The sequence below is a fragment of the Eleginops maclovinus genome, chromosome 2 (assembly GCF_036324505.1).
Source record: "Eleginops maclovinus isolate JMC-PN-2008 ecotype Puerto Natales chromosome 2, JC_Emac_rtc_rv5, whole genome shotgun sequence".
In the NCBI taxonomy this organism is placed as follows: Eukaryota; Metazoa; Chordata; class Actinopteri; order Perciformes; family Eleginopidae; genus Eleginops; species Eleginops maclovinus.
Genome location: NC_086350.1, coordinates 8,968,699 through 8,986,218, shown reverse-complemented (window position 1 = coordinate 8,986,218; position 17,520 = coordinate 8,968,699). Strand labels below are relative to the sequence as shown.

The 17,520-nt window shown below is 41.5% G+C and overlaps 1 protein-coding gene across 1 annotated transcript; it reads right to left on the bottom strand.

Annotated features, from left to right (window-relative positions):
• Window positions 1–5,399: 5,399 nt before the first annotated feature.
• LOC134881930 (transmembrane and coiled-coil domain protein 3-like) lies at window positions 5,400–17,520 on the bottom strand. The gene is given in 5 exon segments (XM_063909542.1): window positions 5,400–7,733; window positions 8,395–8,530; window positions 9,192–9,521; window positions 9,523–10,133; window positions 17,304–17,520. Coding segments are annotated over 5 exon segments (1,446 nt in total). The 5' UTR covers window positions 17,370–17,520; the 3' UTR covers window positions 5,400–7,430.

Below are 17,520 nucleotides of genomic sequence, written 5' to 3'. Positions count from 1 at the left end.
ATGGATAAAGGGTATCAGACTTATAACCATTTCCTTTTTCTACCGTGTGGTTCTGCACAGCTTTCCGCAGGCATCCGTGTATGGATCCCTTACAAGAAGATTAAGCATGCATGCATCTTTCAAAGTTGTCCCACCAAAAAGGTCTCTTTAACACACAAAGGAAGTGAGAGCTGTTTGCTGACAAGGTGTTGATAAGGAGCTGACAATGTCTGGCTTCAGTCCACCGTGTCACATACTGCGGCAGGAGCCTGGTTGCAGAGCAGAACTAGTACAGTAGGAATGCAGATACAAGATTAAACCCTGCTCCAACACTCAAATTATTCTCACTGCTTGTCCCAAACTGCTTGCTGAACCAGATGGGCAGGATGGATATCTATCAGCCAAAACACACTTAGATGATTGTTGAATGGCTGGGTTGTTGGAAGCTACACTATGAGACAATCAGTCCAATTTTTCTACAGCAAACCACACCCAAAGTTTTCTTTTTGCAAAAGTATCTACAAGTGCCATACGACCAATGTCGGAGTGTTTGCTCTGTAACAGAGCTCTGGCCCTCAGAGTGTGAGGTCATGCACAGGGAATCCATCCTCTCATACTGTCTTCTTTGTTTTCTCCACATTTAACAAGTCATACGCAAGACGCCCTCAGAAATGTGAGCCTGTCATTGACAAGAAACACAAATGGATGCACACAGATGCAAAAACACACAAAGGGCCAACAGTTTCTTATTTTCAATTTTAAGGGTTTACATTCTACATCCTGCTCTCGTGTAATTTTGAGTAAAATGATGGTTTCAATGGGAGTGTTTAAAAAGGATTTGCACAAAAATTTGCATCATGAACGATTAAGTGTGTAATTCTTGTGTCTGAGCCATGACTCCAGGGATGGCGAGGTCAGTTTGTGGGTTGGTCTGGCACTTTGGTCTGGATTGAAATAACTCAACAACTTCTAGATTTATTGTCATGAAATGCTGTACGGACATTCATTGGCCCTGTAGGATGAACCTTCCTGCCTTTGGTGATCTTTGACACTTTTTGCAATGATCTGCAAAGTGAATGACATTGCCATCAGCCTCAGCTGTTTTGTATTTAGCATTAGCAAGTAGCACCAAGTGTAACTGTACCCAAGTCCATCCTCCCATAGCGGGACTGCAGATTCTTTAAAATATGAAAAATTAGATGGCCGATTTTCCTCTTCAGTCCATGGGCAAGTACAAGGATTAGAGGAAAAACCATTAAGACAAAAATCAATATATCATATCAACATCCGAGCACATATGTACATTCAAAATGGGTCTACCAACTGGGTAAAGATGGCAACTACCTGACAGCTCCTAATGCCCCATGTGTTGTTTGTTTGTGTTTACATGGGGCTTAGTCTTACCGGAAATTGTTAGCAAACCTGGAACAGGTTGAACTTGTTGTTGTTAACTCAGTCTCCAGGTGATATATAATGTTCTCTGCAGTGTGCTCTTAATAGGACTTTGGAGATGATGGATTACATGCACACAGAGCAGGGGGAACAGGGTGTGGGGGAAATGGGCCCAAAAGCACATTTTTGTATCAGGGCCCCAGAGTGGGTTAATCAAACCATGAGCAGAACAAAGATTTAGAAAAAATAGAACCTACATTTACAGACCAATAGCAGACACTTATGGCACCAAATGGCATGCAGACCTTAATTAGACTTCATGGACATTGATGGACAGAGCAAAAGGAAGTTGTCGTTTCTTAAACAAGAACATCATTTAATTCTAAGGGCAGAAATACCAGATGTTGTTATTTAAAATCTGATGATGATGTTCGTCCAGTGTCAGTGGTCACACAACACAAGCCGCACTACAACCATTGGGCCAACATAATTAGCTTCTGGACGCACCAGAGGGATGAGCAGGGTGTATAATTACTCTCTAGTGACGGTGTATCATTGTCACTGTCAGCTGGCCATGTATCTAACCTCAGAGCTGTAAAATACAGTGATTCACCCCCATGGTCGTCTCTACACCACCGGGCTGCCAGCCTTTAACTCCCAGCATCAGTGTGGCGCTCTGCGGTTGCCTAGCAACTAAAGGAAACTGAAGGTGCCTTTGATTTAGGGCATTTTAAGAGGTGATTTATATGAAGACCTTGAGGACAAATGTTGCCATAAATCAGGAATTTTCCACCGGCTGATTCTCAGTATTCATCATTGCAGTCTCTAGTCCCAGCTGCAGATCTTCCAGAGGTATGGGACTGTAGCTGTTGATGCTGGGCACATTCTTATGTGATGTGCAAAAGCAGAGCAAGGGAATATGGCCTGTTTCCATGACACCATAAACAGGAAATGGGCTGGGCCCCGTGCTGCCAGAGGAGGGTAAATCAGCGTGGAAGAGAGGTCACAACTTTCCCATAATATCAAATCATGGGACCAAAAACAGTGCTGTAATGTATCAAAGGAAATGTACTCAAGTGTTCTACCTAAGTTTGATTTTGGGTGTTTTCTTTTCATGGATACTTGTACTCCACTATATTTAAGAAGATTAAGATTTTATTTCTTTGTCAAAATAAGTTACTATTTACTTGACAGGTTAAGATAATAAGCTAATGCAAAATATAAACTATGATATAGGTAAAGATATCCAGCAGTACTATTTAAAGTAATTAAAACTAGCTCCACATTTACCAGCTGCTATGAACACATTAATGCATCAAAAATAATAATCCACTGATGTACATGATTCTGAATTGAGCTTTTGTGCACAATAAGTACTTTTGGTATCTTGAGTACATTTAGTTGCCAGTACTTTTTTACATTTACTTAATTAAGATCTGAAATGCAGGACTTTGACTTGTAGATGCGTATTTTCGCTCTGTAGTAGTTCTACTTTTACTCAAGTACAATATCGGAGTACTTCTTCCACCTCTGGTAGTTACTAGTTACTTTTTATGTAACATTATGTGTTTATATGATTTATACAATACTAATGTACTCCGCAGTATTCAAAATTTGTTTAACAAAGATGTGGCCAGGGAAAGGAAAGTTTGGGGCTCTCTGCTGGAGCTGTTACCTCCGCGACCCTGACGGAAAAGCGGGAGAAGATGGATGGATGGATGGATGGATGGATTAACAAATCACAACATTCAAAACCTTAAGCGATGAACAACGATATAACATTTCACAATAAAACAGACTCACATATGTATTTACAAACACTTACAACTTAAATTTACACCATCCTTGCTTCAAGATAATTTTATCTGCACACCTCCCACTCTATCGTTTGGCTTAAGGGGAGTATAAAATAAAATGTGTCCCTCTCACACCTCCTCAGTAAAAGGAGATCGGGAGTGAAGCTGTGGCGGTGCTTTTTGGTGGCATCCTGGTCCCATCCCCTACGGTCACCATGCCAACCTGTGTGAGGAGGAGGCTTAGCTGCGGAGAGACTTGATGAGGTCCTGGGATAATTAGCAGCTCATTATGGAGCCCAGTGAATAGGCCAACAAGCACCAGGAGCCACAAGAGAGCTCAATGGAAAACACAGGACACATCAAAGGAAGTGCTCACTTCTCAGATCACATAATACAGAGAAGAGAGAGAGAACAAAAATATTGCTTTCCGTTCACACCTACAAATATAGCTCATAATCCCCGTTTTTAAGCCTCTGTATGTGTGTGTGGGTGGCAGTGTGCTTGTGTGTGTTCGTCAGGATCTCTGCGTCACACCAATCTGAATATTTCTTTTCCCCCTTAGGTGCTTCACAAATGCACTAAAACACAATATGTCCTACACACACACGCACACAGATATATGTGCACAAAACTCACAATTCCACTCCTAAACTTAAGCTCTCACAAAGTACGGGAACATTGTGCGAGTGCTCTAGATCCTCAGTTAAGCTATCTGTCTATCATTCTGATTTTCTGTTCCTGTGTCTCAACGTGTGTCTGTGCCTCTAGATGGCATGCAGGAAGGCAATAATCACACACACCACTCTGCCAGGTGACCCATATTGCACTGCGGCTGAATTTAACCGTGCATGAGCTTCGTTTTCTCTGGATATGTGTGTTTGTGTGTCCATTCTGCTCCCTGACAGTGATACGCAGCAGTGATGTTGAAGCTGTTTGTATCGATAAGAATGTGGGATATGTTTTATGTTATTTTTGAAGGTGATATTTCACAACGTTTATAAATGTGGCTGTGTGATGCTGTAACAGCTCGGCTAAGTGATCATAAAATGAACTTTAATTGTTTTTTTATGCTTCTCTCTTGGATCATATGCATCCTGGGTACCAACATCCACCCTGATGGGAACCACATCAGACACAGTTACAGTTTGCAGAAAGCATTCCTGTTCACAGCATGGAGTACAATATGACCTAGATTTAATGTTAATGAAAATATGCACAATATTCTGTGATGGGGCATAAATGGCGTGCACTTAATTGAAAAAATAGTTTCAATGTTTATTTGTTACAACAGCAGAGGGTGCCACTCCTCCACTCTGCTAGTGATTTCGCTGCCAAAGGAAAGTGTTGTCTACGGTGTTATTTTCTGAATATGTGAACACTGTCATTAACTTTGATGGAATTTAAATGAATAATTTAGACATAAATCATGCAGAAAAATATTAGGCTGACTAAGAAGCTGCAGCCTTGCTATACTGTATGTTTTCTCAGTCTCTGTTGTGTCAACAGTGCAGCACCATCCCCCTCTAGTGGTGTCGAAGGAAAGAGTATTAGTCATAACAGCAAACATTTGTTGTGTTCAAATTTACCTTAGAAACTGTACTCATATTGCCTGTTTTCTAAAGGTTCATACCTCAGATTTAAAAATCAGCAGTGTTATTAATAAAGAGTGTTCCCAGTTTCAGAGCTATAGTGACTCTTCGGTTTCCGTTCTACAGTTTTTTCCTCTTTTGCTTTGGTTCAATACAAAACTGATTCCTAATTCAATTATAACTTCTAACCCCTTCATTGTTTCAGCGATCACATGCAAAATAATTAGTTAAATTATTGAAATATTACTGAAATACATGTATACGACATAAGTATCCATCATATTTGTCTGCTTGATTACCTGCTGGGTCACAGTAAAGAACTTCTAATCAAAATATGATTCAACATGAAAGGTTAACTATATTTTTACTGTTTAAATTAGGTGTAAGACTTTGCTGTGTACACAAAAATGTGCATATCCTTTTTGAATGTATAACAGCATCGTACAGTACTGACTTTTCCCAGGAAATGTTTACCTACTTGACATACAAATCTAAATGCTCAGTGCTACACATAAGAATCCAGTTAGACAGAATCGTAGAGAGTAGAGAAAAACTATACCACTGTAACACTGATCAATACTGGAATATGTAAGAAAAAGTGATCATATAACAAATACAACAACTCCAGACATCAGTCACAAGATGATTAAAAAGGCTTTTTAATTTAACAAGTGTAAGACAAAGGCACGTAATGCATGAAATACAACTGATTGATAACGTAGTGCATCAGAGAGGAACAGAGAATGTAAACCAGATATGTATGTATCAGCAAAATGGCCTCAAATATGTCCAACACAGGAAGAGAGAAATATAATACAGTAAGTAGAACAACAGGAAGTCAAACAAATATTAACACAAACATGTTATTATGGCAGACGAACATTAAAAAGTGGTCCTTTGCTTCATATGAGATCATCATAGGCAATGTTAGTAAGACAAAAATAATACATTAATCAGTCAAAAATTGGCTCGTAGATCATCACTCAGAGCCTGTACTGAAGGCTGAACCAAAAAAAACAAAAAAAGAATTGCATTTTTCCTCAGAAAAAGGCCTTTGTATCACAGTATAATCCATCGCCTCTCACTCACATTATTAATAAAACAAAACATCAGACCCATAAGACATAAAGAGAGCTGAGTTTCGTGTTGTTTGGGTGTGTGTGTGTGTGCCTGGGAGTTTCCGTGTGTTAATTTTAACACGCCAACAGCACGGTAACACAGTGAGAGAGACAGCTGGTCTTATCAGAGCCCAGCAGAGGCTTCAGTGGTTATGGATCTCCATATGCCAACATTAATGACACTTCCCCCACCCCACACCAACAGCACCCTATCACTGTAAAACATTGACATGAATGCTCACTACTAAAATACCATTTTAAAAACAGTGCTCTTAGAAATGTAACATATTGCACTTAAAACATCTTGAACAGTAAACAGAAAAAACTTTAAGAGGCGACTGACCGCACAGGGCCGACAGAGGTATAAGGAAAAGAAAACACTTAAAAACAGGATGTCTATTGCCTCTGTGCTTGAGACTGTAAATTCTTCATTTTAAGCAATAGTTTAACATTCGGGGAAATATGCTTATTGATTTTTTTGCAGAGTATAAGTGGATTGATACCACTTTGCTGTCTGTATGCTAAATATGCACTTAGGTAGTCGAGTGGTTACAGCACATGCCAGATAACTGCAATGTCCCGGGTTTGAAATAATCTACTATCAGTAGCCAATTATCTCTAACATAAAGAATAAAAATATGGGGAAATAGATAGCATGTCTCTGTGCAAAGGTAATGGTGGCAACAACATCTGCCTTGGAGCATTTAAACACAAACTGTGTAAAAATCTAAAAAGGACATGTAGTAGATGTATGTGCCAGAAGCCGTAACTTCCTGGAATAAAGTCAGTCACATAAGCCAGAAACTGTCATTTTTACACGTTCATTTGTAAAGATAAAACAAGACGTGTTAATTTGTCAGCTTTTCAGTGGATTTTGTTACATTCTCAAAGAATCAGGCTAGCCGTTTCCCCATTTTTTCATGGTTTATGCTAAGCAAAGCTAACCGTAGCATCATATTGATTGCACAGATATAAATGGAATTTAGCATAATGGAGATAAACATATTTCCCCAAATGTCCAATTAGTCTTACCAAGGTGACGTTAGCATTTTGTAACGTTACCCAACAACATACCAAGCTTGAGGTATTGTTTGTGTGTGAATGTTTTTTTAACAGATGGACAGATGTTCAAGTCAAGCGGAAGCAATATGAGAAACATTTATCAGTTGCATTATTTGACCTCATCAAATAATATTTCCCCAAAAAACGGAGGGAAAAAGTAAGTCTCCTATGCACTTCTTTCCACCCTTCTTGATCCTTGACTATTTCTTGTGATGAACTCATATTAAACCTTAGAGAACACCATTTATTAATTCATTTAACTCTTATAAATATTATTTGAAAGGTTAAATGAAAAATGTTAGCAACACATTCAAGTTCTACACAAGAGAAAAATTACCAAAATTAATTTTCAGCTTAACTTTAAAAAACAATGACCTGTAAATGCGTGGCGATCGTGTCTACTGACGATTGTACAACCAATCCTCTGAGACAGTCCTATCCTGACACCAGACAGCGTCCATGTTTCAGAAGTGTTATTTGTGCACTCTTCATTCTCAGGCAGGCACTAACAACCGGTCTATGGCGTACTGTAAACGCTCCCAGTTCTTCCAGAAAATGGTCAAAAAACAAACTCCCAGTAAGGTAACTACCACATGGTGCCGGCTCCTCATCAGTGGAGCGGCAAACTTGGCAGCTGTGGAGACACACACGAGGATGACGGTGATGATGGCCAGCATGATGTTGATGCTTTTTCCCAGGAGCACTCGGGCGTCACGGCTCTCGATCTGCACCGTCTGCTGCTGCTGCTGCTGGAGCTCCAGCTTGGACACTCGAGTCTGACACGACTCCAGAGCCTCCTACAGAAGATAGAGAAGAACCATGAGGGTCTGAATGATTCCAAAATTGCTAAATTGCTGACCCTTAATTAATCCAACTCCAATTAAAGATTCCTTATGCATGAGCAGAGAGACACAAGGACAGAGAAGGTAAATGTCAAATGACAAAACAGACTTTGTACCCTTCAGAGTGTTATCTCATGAAGGGAACGATTGTACATAGGCCACCAATACATTCGCCTCTATATGGTAATGTCCTTAGCCTGATGACAATAGACTTGCTATGGGATTTGGATAAGCTTCAAGGAGGTGTTAAGATTTTTACTTTGATCTAAAACTATGCATTATGCCTTCATTGGACTCGTTTGTTTACTTCTATAACATAATAACATCACTATGTAACATTAAGACCTCTATTGGCCAGCTCTCAAACAAATTGTACGTGATAGGCGAAGGGGGCGGGAGGTCTCTAAGTGGTTGATCATTCCAAAACAGCGCTGGCCAGCTAACCAATCAAAGCAGACTGGCAGTATGAGAGAAATAAAGACCTTTTTGAACGTTAAAGCATGGAAACAAAATACAGTTAGGAACCTGAACATGAGCAGAATAGGGCCCCTTTAACTGCTGGCTGATGTCAACCCCTTATATTATGCAGCTACATTATAGATTCACTACTACATGCCTGTATGTCCCTGGCCCTCTCTTGAGCCTGGTACGCGATCCTCTCCTCGATGCTGGCCAGCTCCTGCTTTAGATCAGTCATCTCATGTTGGTGAAGCTCTGTCAGGTCGTTCAGCTGATATTCTAAGCGCTCGTACCTGGTAGAGGATGCACAAATGTATGTTTAAGATGACAGATTTGAATACTGTTCATGAAATACTTAACACCAAATGCCACATTTGTATACATTTTTCGATTTATAATAATTATTATTCTCAACCTGAGAATAGACGTAACATTAGAGAGGCTGTATTGTTGAATGAAGTAATAATGTGGACTGTCAAGGTATTTTTTGGCGTAGGACATTTCAATCCATATTTGTAAATAGAGCTTGTCTCTCTAGAAGTCAGAAGCCAGATAAGTTAGGCTAGTCACACACTTGTAGAAATCAAAAAGGTTGTGGATAGAGGCAACACAATGGTAATTGAGGCTCTGCCCCACTGAGGAAAGCCCATGCACCTCCAGTATTCCAAACTGGGTGTCTCTGGCACCACTCCCAGGGAAAATTACAAGCAAGCTTAGTTAGTTATGCATTGTCCTATTGGTTGATTCTGCAGGAGGGCAGGCAGATCTAACACAACAGACTCGCTCTTCCAACTCACTTGGGTGTAAAGCCACAAATGCCTCTGCTAGCATTTCGAGCAAACGGATACTATGATGGAAAAAAGAATGATACAAAAGCCTAAGTCCCTCAGCATACTTGCCCAGAAGAGAACAAATATTGTATCCAAATTATATAATTAAGTAATAAAAACATACCTGTATCGCTCCTCCTGCAGTGATTGGCTGATGATGCCATACTCCCTCTTGAACTGAGCCTTGATCTCCTCCATATCCTCCTCCAGCTGGCTCTGGGCCTCCTTGATCTCCCTCACCTCCTCCAGGCTTAGAGCTAGTCTGCTCTGGCTGTCATCCTTGGCCTGCTGGCCCGGAGTCAGCCCTGCTGGGTTGCCGTTACTGTCTGCTGAAATGGAGGCACTCCCTGAGGAGCATTCATCATCACTGGGATACTTGGGCTTGCCCACCATGGAGGTGCTGCTGCTCAGTCCTTTGCTTGCAGTGTCAGTGGGCAGCACAGGGGAAGCATCCTAGAGAGTTCTTTAGGTGAGCGATGTTGTCAGCGCTGCCAAACTTGTTCCGGATGAGGTTGGCGAACTCTCGGGGCTTGCTAAAGAAGAAAGGAGGGGAGAGGGAAACACCTGGGCCAATGGTCTTGATCTTGTCCATGGTCGGGTGTCGGCCACTGCCCGTCATATCTTTCAGCTGTCGAGGAGACTCCCTGGGCATTGTGCTGTGTTTGACAGGCAACGGGTGAGGGGAGGGGCTGTAATGCGTTTCACTGTCTCTCATCTTTCTATGGTACTGCTCCAGCTTCTTCTGCATCTGGGCGATGTTTTGAGCAGACTTCTGGTTCTTCTTCTCAAACACCTGCTTGATGCGCCCGACCTGCAGCTTGTCCGCGCTGTTCACCAGCTTCAGGTACTCGGCCACGTTCTCATCCCGGGCTATCTGCTCAATCTTCAGCTGCTCCGTGACTTTCAGGATCTTCTGCTGGAGGTTGTCCAAGCAAGAACGGCTACGTTGAACGTCGATTCCCATGGAAGGACCAGGACTTCCATCGGTCAGATCCAGGTCGGTCTCTGAAGAGCCCCGCCGCATTGACCCGGGGATGCTCGAGAAACTGCCCTCAGAACTTTGGTCCTACGAGTAGAACAAACAACAATCAGATAAACATACTGGAGCAATTTCAGAAATAATCTTGGAACTTGGAACTACTTTAAAACCCCAAGAGCAAGAGCTCTTGTTACAGTACATTATGTTATTTCATCTCACATAATTTCCATATTCTTTTAAGAGTCACCTATTTAAAAAGATTTTAAAAATAAATCATTGTTAACTGTCATTTACCATCTTCGAATGCATTGCAAAACTATATAGTGTGTATGGACAACTACAGGTGATGGATACTGCTAAATAGCTCTCCAGTCCAATGGACTGTATAATTTTCACTGTCATTTATCAGTAAATTTGGATAATTTGGTCAAATTGGATGGTTGTTCCAACATTTGATCTACAAAAGTGTTTTGCTCCAAGGGGCCTTTTTATGTCTATTGAAGGCAGTTGTTTTTGGCCATTTCCCTGCTTGTGTTAGGCGCGGTTTGCACCGTCTGAAGCATTAAAATGGCATTCATGTCGGCCATTTGATAGACTAAGAACATTAAAGGTGGGTAGCTGGCGAGTGAAATGTTAGGAACAATGGAGGAGAAAACAAGAGCCAAGTAATAAAACATTTCCTTTATTTTCATTTTGACGTCTCTGAATGTGCTCTTCTTCTCTTCAGTAAAACATAGCAAGTTTCCTGCTATTGCCACAGTGAGACCATCTGGGTGTGTATGTAATGCTCTTATTTGGAAGATCTGTTATGTTTAAAGCCAGAATTTAATCCTGTTTCATTTACAATATAACACACTTGACAAATTCAGATACCAGCTATTAATGTGTATTTAAAAAAGTGGAGCGTTCACATCTAAAGTAGGTCAGTGATAATGTCACATCAGACCATGAGGCTCAGGAAATCTCACTTCCAGACAGTTTTCCCTGTTTTTACAGTAAATCTCCATTCTCCTAACAAAAGGTAAAACATTACACTCTGACAGACATGTCAATAGTTCACTGTCAAGAAGTCTGCTATAAACTTGAGGAAGTGAAACAATAAATGTGGCTCAAGTAAGCAAGTTCAACTATGGCAGGAAACCTAACAACTTTACATAAAGGGGAAACCGACAAAAGATGTGAAGACATATTTTTTTTCGGAGGAGTGTTTTTAGAACATGAGTTGCACTTTAAGTGTAATGGCGCTTCAATTTGATCACAGCACAACACCAGTGTATGGACAGGATGTGTAAGCTGATAAAGCCTAATGCGAAGTGTTGTACAACAAGCACTATGGTCTGTACAAAGCTGCACTAATCCTTAACAAATGTAACACCACTAGCTTCAAGCAAATAAACAGATCACAGCTAACTCAGACAGGCTTAGGGCTGAATCCAGCTTAGCATTCCCACAACACCACGCAATGCTTACATATTGCAAGCTAAGTACCTTTACAATTGACAAATGCCTCGCGTTCACCACACACCAACACTCCTCGACATGTGACTGTCAAGTGTAACTAAAGACAGGGTTAAGCAATAATACAGTGATTAAGTATAAGTACACTGCTGCACACAAACAGAGGACAAAATAAGAAATCTATTCTCACTCAGCGGAGTCTTTATTCCTCTTTCAAACCAGTTGGATTTAAGTTATCCAGTTACACATTTTCTTGCTGTTGTTATTATGACCTCACACTTAATCACCCAGTCGAACCGGTTTGTGTGGTTGATACCAGCTAGCAAGAATTTGATGCATCATCGCTGACTTCCCCTTGTTGTACAAGAAGTTTCGCTATAAAATAACACAGAAAATTAACTTGTTTTTGGCTTTGCTCGTCGAGTGGCTCTAAGGTTGGAAAGGTCCGCCTGTGTGTCATCTGTCAGTAGGTGTTTCTGTTTGTCTGTCTATCTCCTGATTCAATACTTTGGAACAGACTAAACTATCCCAACTAAGATGGGTTTGATAGAGTTTTTTCGCAATTGAATCATGTTGCACAGAAAATAAATCCGAAGAACTTTGGTGACTTTTCTCGTAACACCATCATGAGGCCAGGTTAGAGCCAATTAGCAAATGCTAGCATGCAAACCAACTACAATAAAATATGCTGCTAGCACTAGCAATCAAATCAAAGTAAGTACAGCTACAAGCAACTGCTAGCATGGCTGTAATAATAACTACTAGTACATGAACGCATTCACCAATTGTAATATTATAGTGCCTATAATTATACTGTACATACATATTACATACTTTCTGTAGTGTGTAACCAGAGAATGTAATGCTTCTTTCTACAAGCATGCCTGGGGTATTTCAGCCTCTGTCCTCATCCCACTCCCCCCCCCCCCTGGCATCTGTCCTTCTTGAACACAGTACTCTTTGTCTGCTAAGAAAAAAGCGCACTTTGTCATGTCCTACCTCTGCTCTGTCCAGGATTCTGATGAGCGAGCTACTGCATATGGATTCACTGGCCTGACGTATAGCCTGAGGAGCCCCGGGTCCAATCACAATCCTGCTTCCTCCAGAGTGCATGCAATAACTCTTGTCGAAACAATCAGGTTCACACATAAGTCCTGCTTTTTGTCAAACCTGTTTGTCATACAAAAGAAAGAGGAGCTTAATATCCTCCTTCTTCAAGCGGAAGTGTAAGGCAGTCTTGTGTGTAGGTTGCTCATATTACCCAATCGTTTTAGTTTTCAAACAACAAACACAAAGAGCTGCCTGTTCGACCAGAAAGCTTAGACTGCATGCTTTTTATCCAGGACTGGAACTAAGCTGGCTCCTCAGGCACTCTCCTGCCACAGCCTTAACTTTGAAATGCTCAATACTCTCTCTTGGAACAGCAAGGGTCAGAGAAAACAGGGGTGTATTTGTATTGCTTCAAGGTGCTGTGATATTACATACACCGGATGAGCGTAGAATAGATCAAATTGTGACCGGGATGGCAGCCATTGATAAATCACTGCTGGAGCCTTCTGGAAAATACCTGTAGTAGTGAATGTCAAGCCAAAAGAGTTTGACACAGCTTGAACGATTGTTCTTGTAAAAAAAAGAACAAGAAGGCTTTTGGCAGAATGAGGCCTGAGTCAAGAGAGCAGCTCAGATAACACAACCCAGATGTTTTACACACATTCATCCCAAAAACATGCATGACGTGACTATTTGATAAGAAATTGAATAGGCCCATTTCCATTGCAGCTACTCAAGATTCCTACCCACGCTGGCTAAATGCTGGAGAAATGTGAGGGTCTCTCTGGGTGAGTGGCTCTGCTAAGTGAATTAGACTCATACTGATGAAAAATGTCCTCCGAAATATGCTGAGGAGCTGCCCTACTTTTTACTCTGTTACTCCCAGTGAGTTATGCAGGCATTCTCCAGAGGTAGAGGGCTGGAACATGGAGAGGATTAAAAGGACTTTTGGGGCTGGCGGGAGGGGGGATAGCCAAGGAACTATGGGAAAAGCCGCTACGAAAAGGCAGATGGCAACAGTCAAATCTGACAGGTATGTGGCTGGCCCTTTACTGAAATATCCCAGATTCAACACCGGTTAGAGTTTGATATTATGGAGTTTCAATCTCCATCCTAATACCCATATGGCTGTCTTTGAGCAACAGGATGACCTCCTTTTTGTGCTCATTAACAATCTCTCTGATCGTATGCCTAAAATCTGGTTATGTTGTCTTTGAAATGAATAAGCCACTACTGTTTGACTAGCCCATTGGTATCAGTTCGATAGGAGATCGGAAGCAGAGTGACAGACAGAAAGTGGGTGCCAAAACATAGAAAAACCAAAACAGATACAATGACGGGAATAGAACAAAAGGAGGACGCTTCCAAACACATGGCACAGCAGCACACATCATCTCGATCATCATCATTATCATCATCATCATCTCCTCTGACAGGATCTACAGGACGCCCCCGGGGTGCCTCCCTTACACCTCAGCCCTGTTTGAGCCCCCTGTCCCCCACGCTGCCCTACATAGCAAACAGCGTCTGTCCAACACCATGACCCATTTTATCTACTCTGACCTGGCTAGACACAGCATAGCATAAAGATCCAACTGCATTAGCCTCAATCTGAGCCCAACAGAGAGCTGTGTGTTGTTCTGCTGGAGAAATCCATCCAAATCTCAGTAACATCTGGGGGCAAAGGCGGGGGAGTTGACAGAAACTGCAGATGCGGCTTATCTTGCACTGCAGCTCTCTCTCTCTATTGGATCAATGATCTAGTGAGTGATTTCATTTTTCCATGCAAAAACAGATCTTTGTACCGCAGCACCAGAAGAAACAAGCAAAGCAGCGGTTCAGCATTAAAGTCCTGAAGTGGGGTGCGGTGAAAAGCACACTAATTATTCAGAATGGGTGCAGTAAAAGTACTGAGCAGCATTATCGAGAGAAATATTGGTTCTTCAGATGAGCAGGACTTACAGAAACTGAGCTGGTTTTTAGCTAAACTCACTGTCCCTCCCTGTTCGAGGCGTTTTTTTCTTATGCAAAAAGGAAGGCACTGTCCCCGTTACAAGGAAGTAATGTTTGCAAAAGCTCACATATCTAATCTTGTGAGATCATCAGTTCACAAAAGGTCAGGTCTTGCAAAAGCACATGCACAGGCACAGATGTTTGTGGTTATTTGAGGAAATAAGATAATAGTTATTAGGCTTTGGTGAGTGGTGAATAGCTAGGAACTTATTCTCACTGTCCAAACCCTGAATAAAAAAAACACACAAACACACACACACACACACACACACACAGAGGGGCAAAAGAGCTGGCACACTCATTAAGATGGAACAAAACCGTCCCTTCAAGAGAGAACAGAGCCACAGAGGGGAAGAAGCCTGCGGTGCTTATTGGTATTCCCTCCAGCTGATCCGCATGGATACAGACACTCTCCCACTCCGAGCTCACACAGGGAGACGGGAAGAAAACCAGAGAGGGAGAGCGACAGGGAGCCCCTCTTTGATAGCAGAGAGCTAACCCAGCAACTCCTCCTCCTCCTCTCATCTGCATCCCACAGCTGCATAACCGCACTTTTTGCTAAACTTTTTCTTTAGAAGCCAAAAAGTATGCCTCATCAGAACAACAGAGGAAATAAAACCAGCAACAGAGTTCGAGGTCTTGAGTTCCCTGAATGACTAATCCCCGGGAGGTCAGCGGAGTGAATTACTTAAGACATATTCACTATTATCTCATAGACAAGCTGGTCCGGCACTAAATCAATAGCCCATTAACACTCCCAGCATCTGCCTTCCCCCCGTGGACTGAGAAAGCATTGAATGGGATTCAATTAAGATCATATGCAGCTACATTCAATGCACTGATTCAAAGTGGGAGATTGAATAGAGCAAGTGACGTAGCAAGGTTGGTGACCAGTCAGGCAGCTCCTGAGACATTAAACATGAATAAATAAAAAAGGACAATAGTTGCCAGTTAATTATTTACAACATAGAAAAGATAGCTATTAAAAGGTTGCTTATTATACTGATGTATTGTTAAGCTTTTTCTTGGTGACATTAATGTTGGAGAACCATTATAGATTAAGGAGGTTCATGTGAGGACAGTCACATGGAAATGACACATAAATCTCTACAGAGCCACCATCTAGTGAGAGGGTTAGAGACTCAAAATGAGGTGTTGCATCATCTTTGGCCTGTAACCCACTATATCTGCTGCACAATGGCTTTTTTTTTTTTGTGGAACCAAACAGGAATGTCATTTGCAGCCAACAAATGGAGGAAACGCATAATTACACAGCCCAGAGGTAATAAACCAGCCAAATCCTAAGATATGTTGTTCCATTATATTGTGATGGCAATCAAACCACAACCAAATACTTGTTTACTTGAGAAGCTGGGTCAAATGATTTGTTTGTGTATCTTTCAAGCTCCACTCCAGCGAAAATGTTATTAATTTCATTCATTTATCCCTAATTAGAGTTATTGTAATCTGAATGTATGTGCATATGCTCAAATGGCTGGTTTAATAAGAGCTAAACCGGTCACAGGAAAGCTGCCAGGGCTCTCTTTCTGCCCTGCAGGATCCCTTTGAAGAGTATGGCTGACAGGAGTGGCAACACTGGAGGCTCATACATACACTGTGAACAGAAACAACCTGCTGCACAACACCTGACAGACTTTCTGGTTGCACAAGCCTCACAGTTGAGAGAGCAGTCCTCGCCTCGGTGTCGCTGCGGCTGAAAGCACCTGCCTTTAAATTCATTGAATGCCTGAACATTGGGGGATTTTCATCAGCATCACACATTAACAACACTAAAAGCTTGGGTGGTTTCCCCCACACTTGATAATGTGTAATTGAAGAGGCTTTGGAGGTTGTTGATTGTCTTATCTGAATCTTGAAATACTAGTTTAGAGAAAAGAATTCCATCTTATTTGGTTTGATGACAAACACATAAAAACACTTTGCAATAACATACAACATCCTCACAAGCTACAAAAAGTTATTGACATATCGATGAAACACCAGTCAAAATCACATTAAAAAAAATACTAACTATAACTGGTCTATATCAAATATAGCCAATGCCTGTGTAGCTTAATTAAAGCAAACATGTAGGTTATTGAAATACATAGTTATAGGGGGAAAAAATATGTATTTATTATTAATAATTAATTTGAGTATTTATTTTTTTACTCAAATTCAACGGATCCAGCTTCACCCATTGGGACTTAACATGTTTTTGAATTATTTTGGACTGTTGAACAAAACAGGCAATGTCAAGACATCAATTCATGCTCTGGGATGTAGGGGGCCTTTTTCTGTAATGTATTCCTTTTAATAGAGCAGAGAATGAATCGAAAAAATCTATATAATGATCCACACAGTAATCGATATGTGAAATAGGTTTCAGGCGTAATTTGGATGTAAGGAACCACAGAAAGATTATCATCCCGTGTATATATCTTGAAATATATGGACAACCCCATTATGTGTCGAACAGGATGGTGTACCCGGAGTTCACAGTGACACTTTAAGAAATCCAACCAGTGGAACAAGACATGCTCTTTCTCTGCCTAATTTCCCTTCATGTACCCAAGGGTGGAGGCTCTTTGTCGGGGGAAATGTGTAGCTTTAGAGGCGCAGCTGTCGGTTACTCATGACGTGGAGATGAACCGATAACAATGTGCGCTGGTACAGTAAGGGACCTGCCTGACAAAACAATGCTGCGAACACACACTCTCACATGACACTACTCACCATCCGGCTGCTGAGGTATTTCTCCACTTCGGATAAACTTCGCACCGACACGTTGGCGCTGGGCATAATAAACCCGGGTTAGTGGGTCAGTCCGGAGCGGCTGGGGCTTCAATGCTAGACTAGTTTACAACTCAGACCTAATCTCGTGTCCATGTTGAGCCCCTTTTCTCCCCCTCTCTCTGCCTCTCACACACTCTGACGGCCCTCTTCAACACAC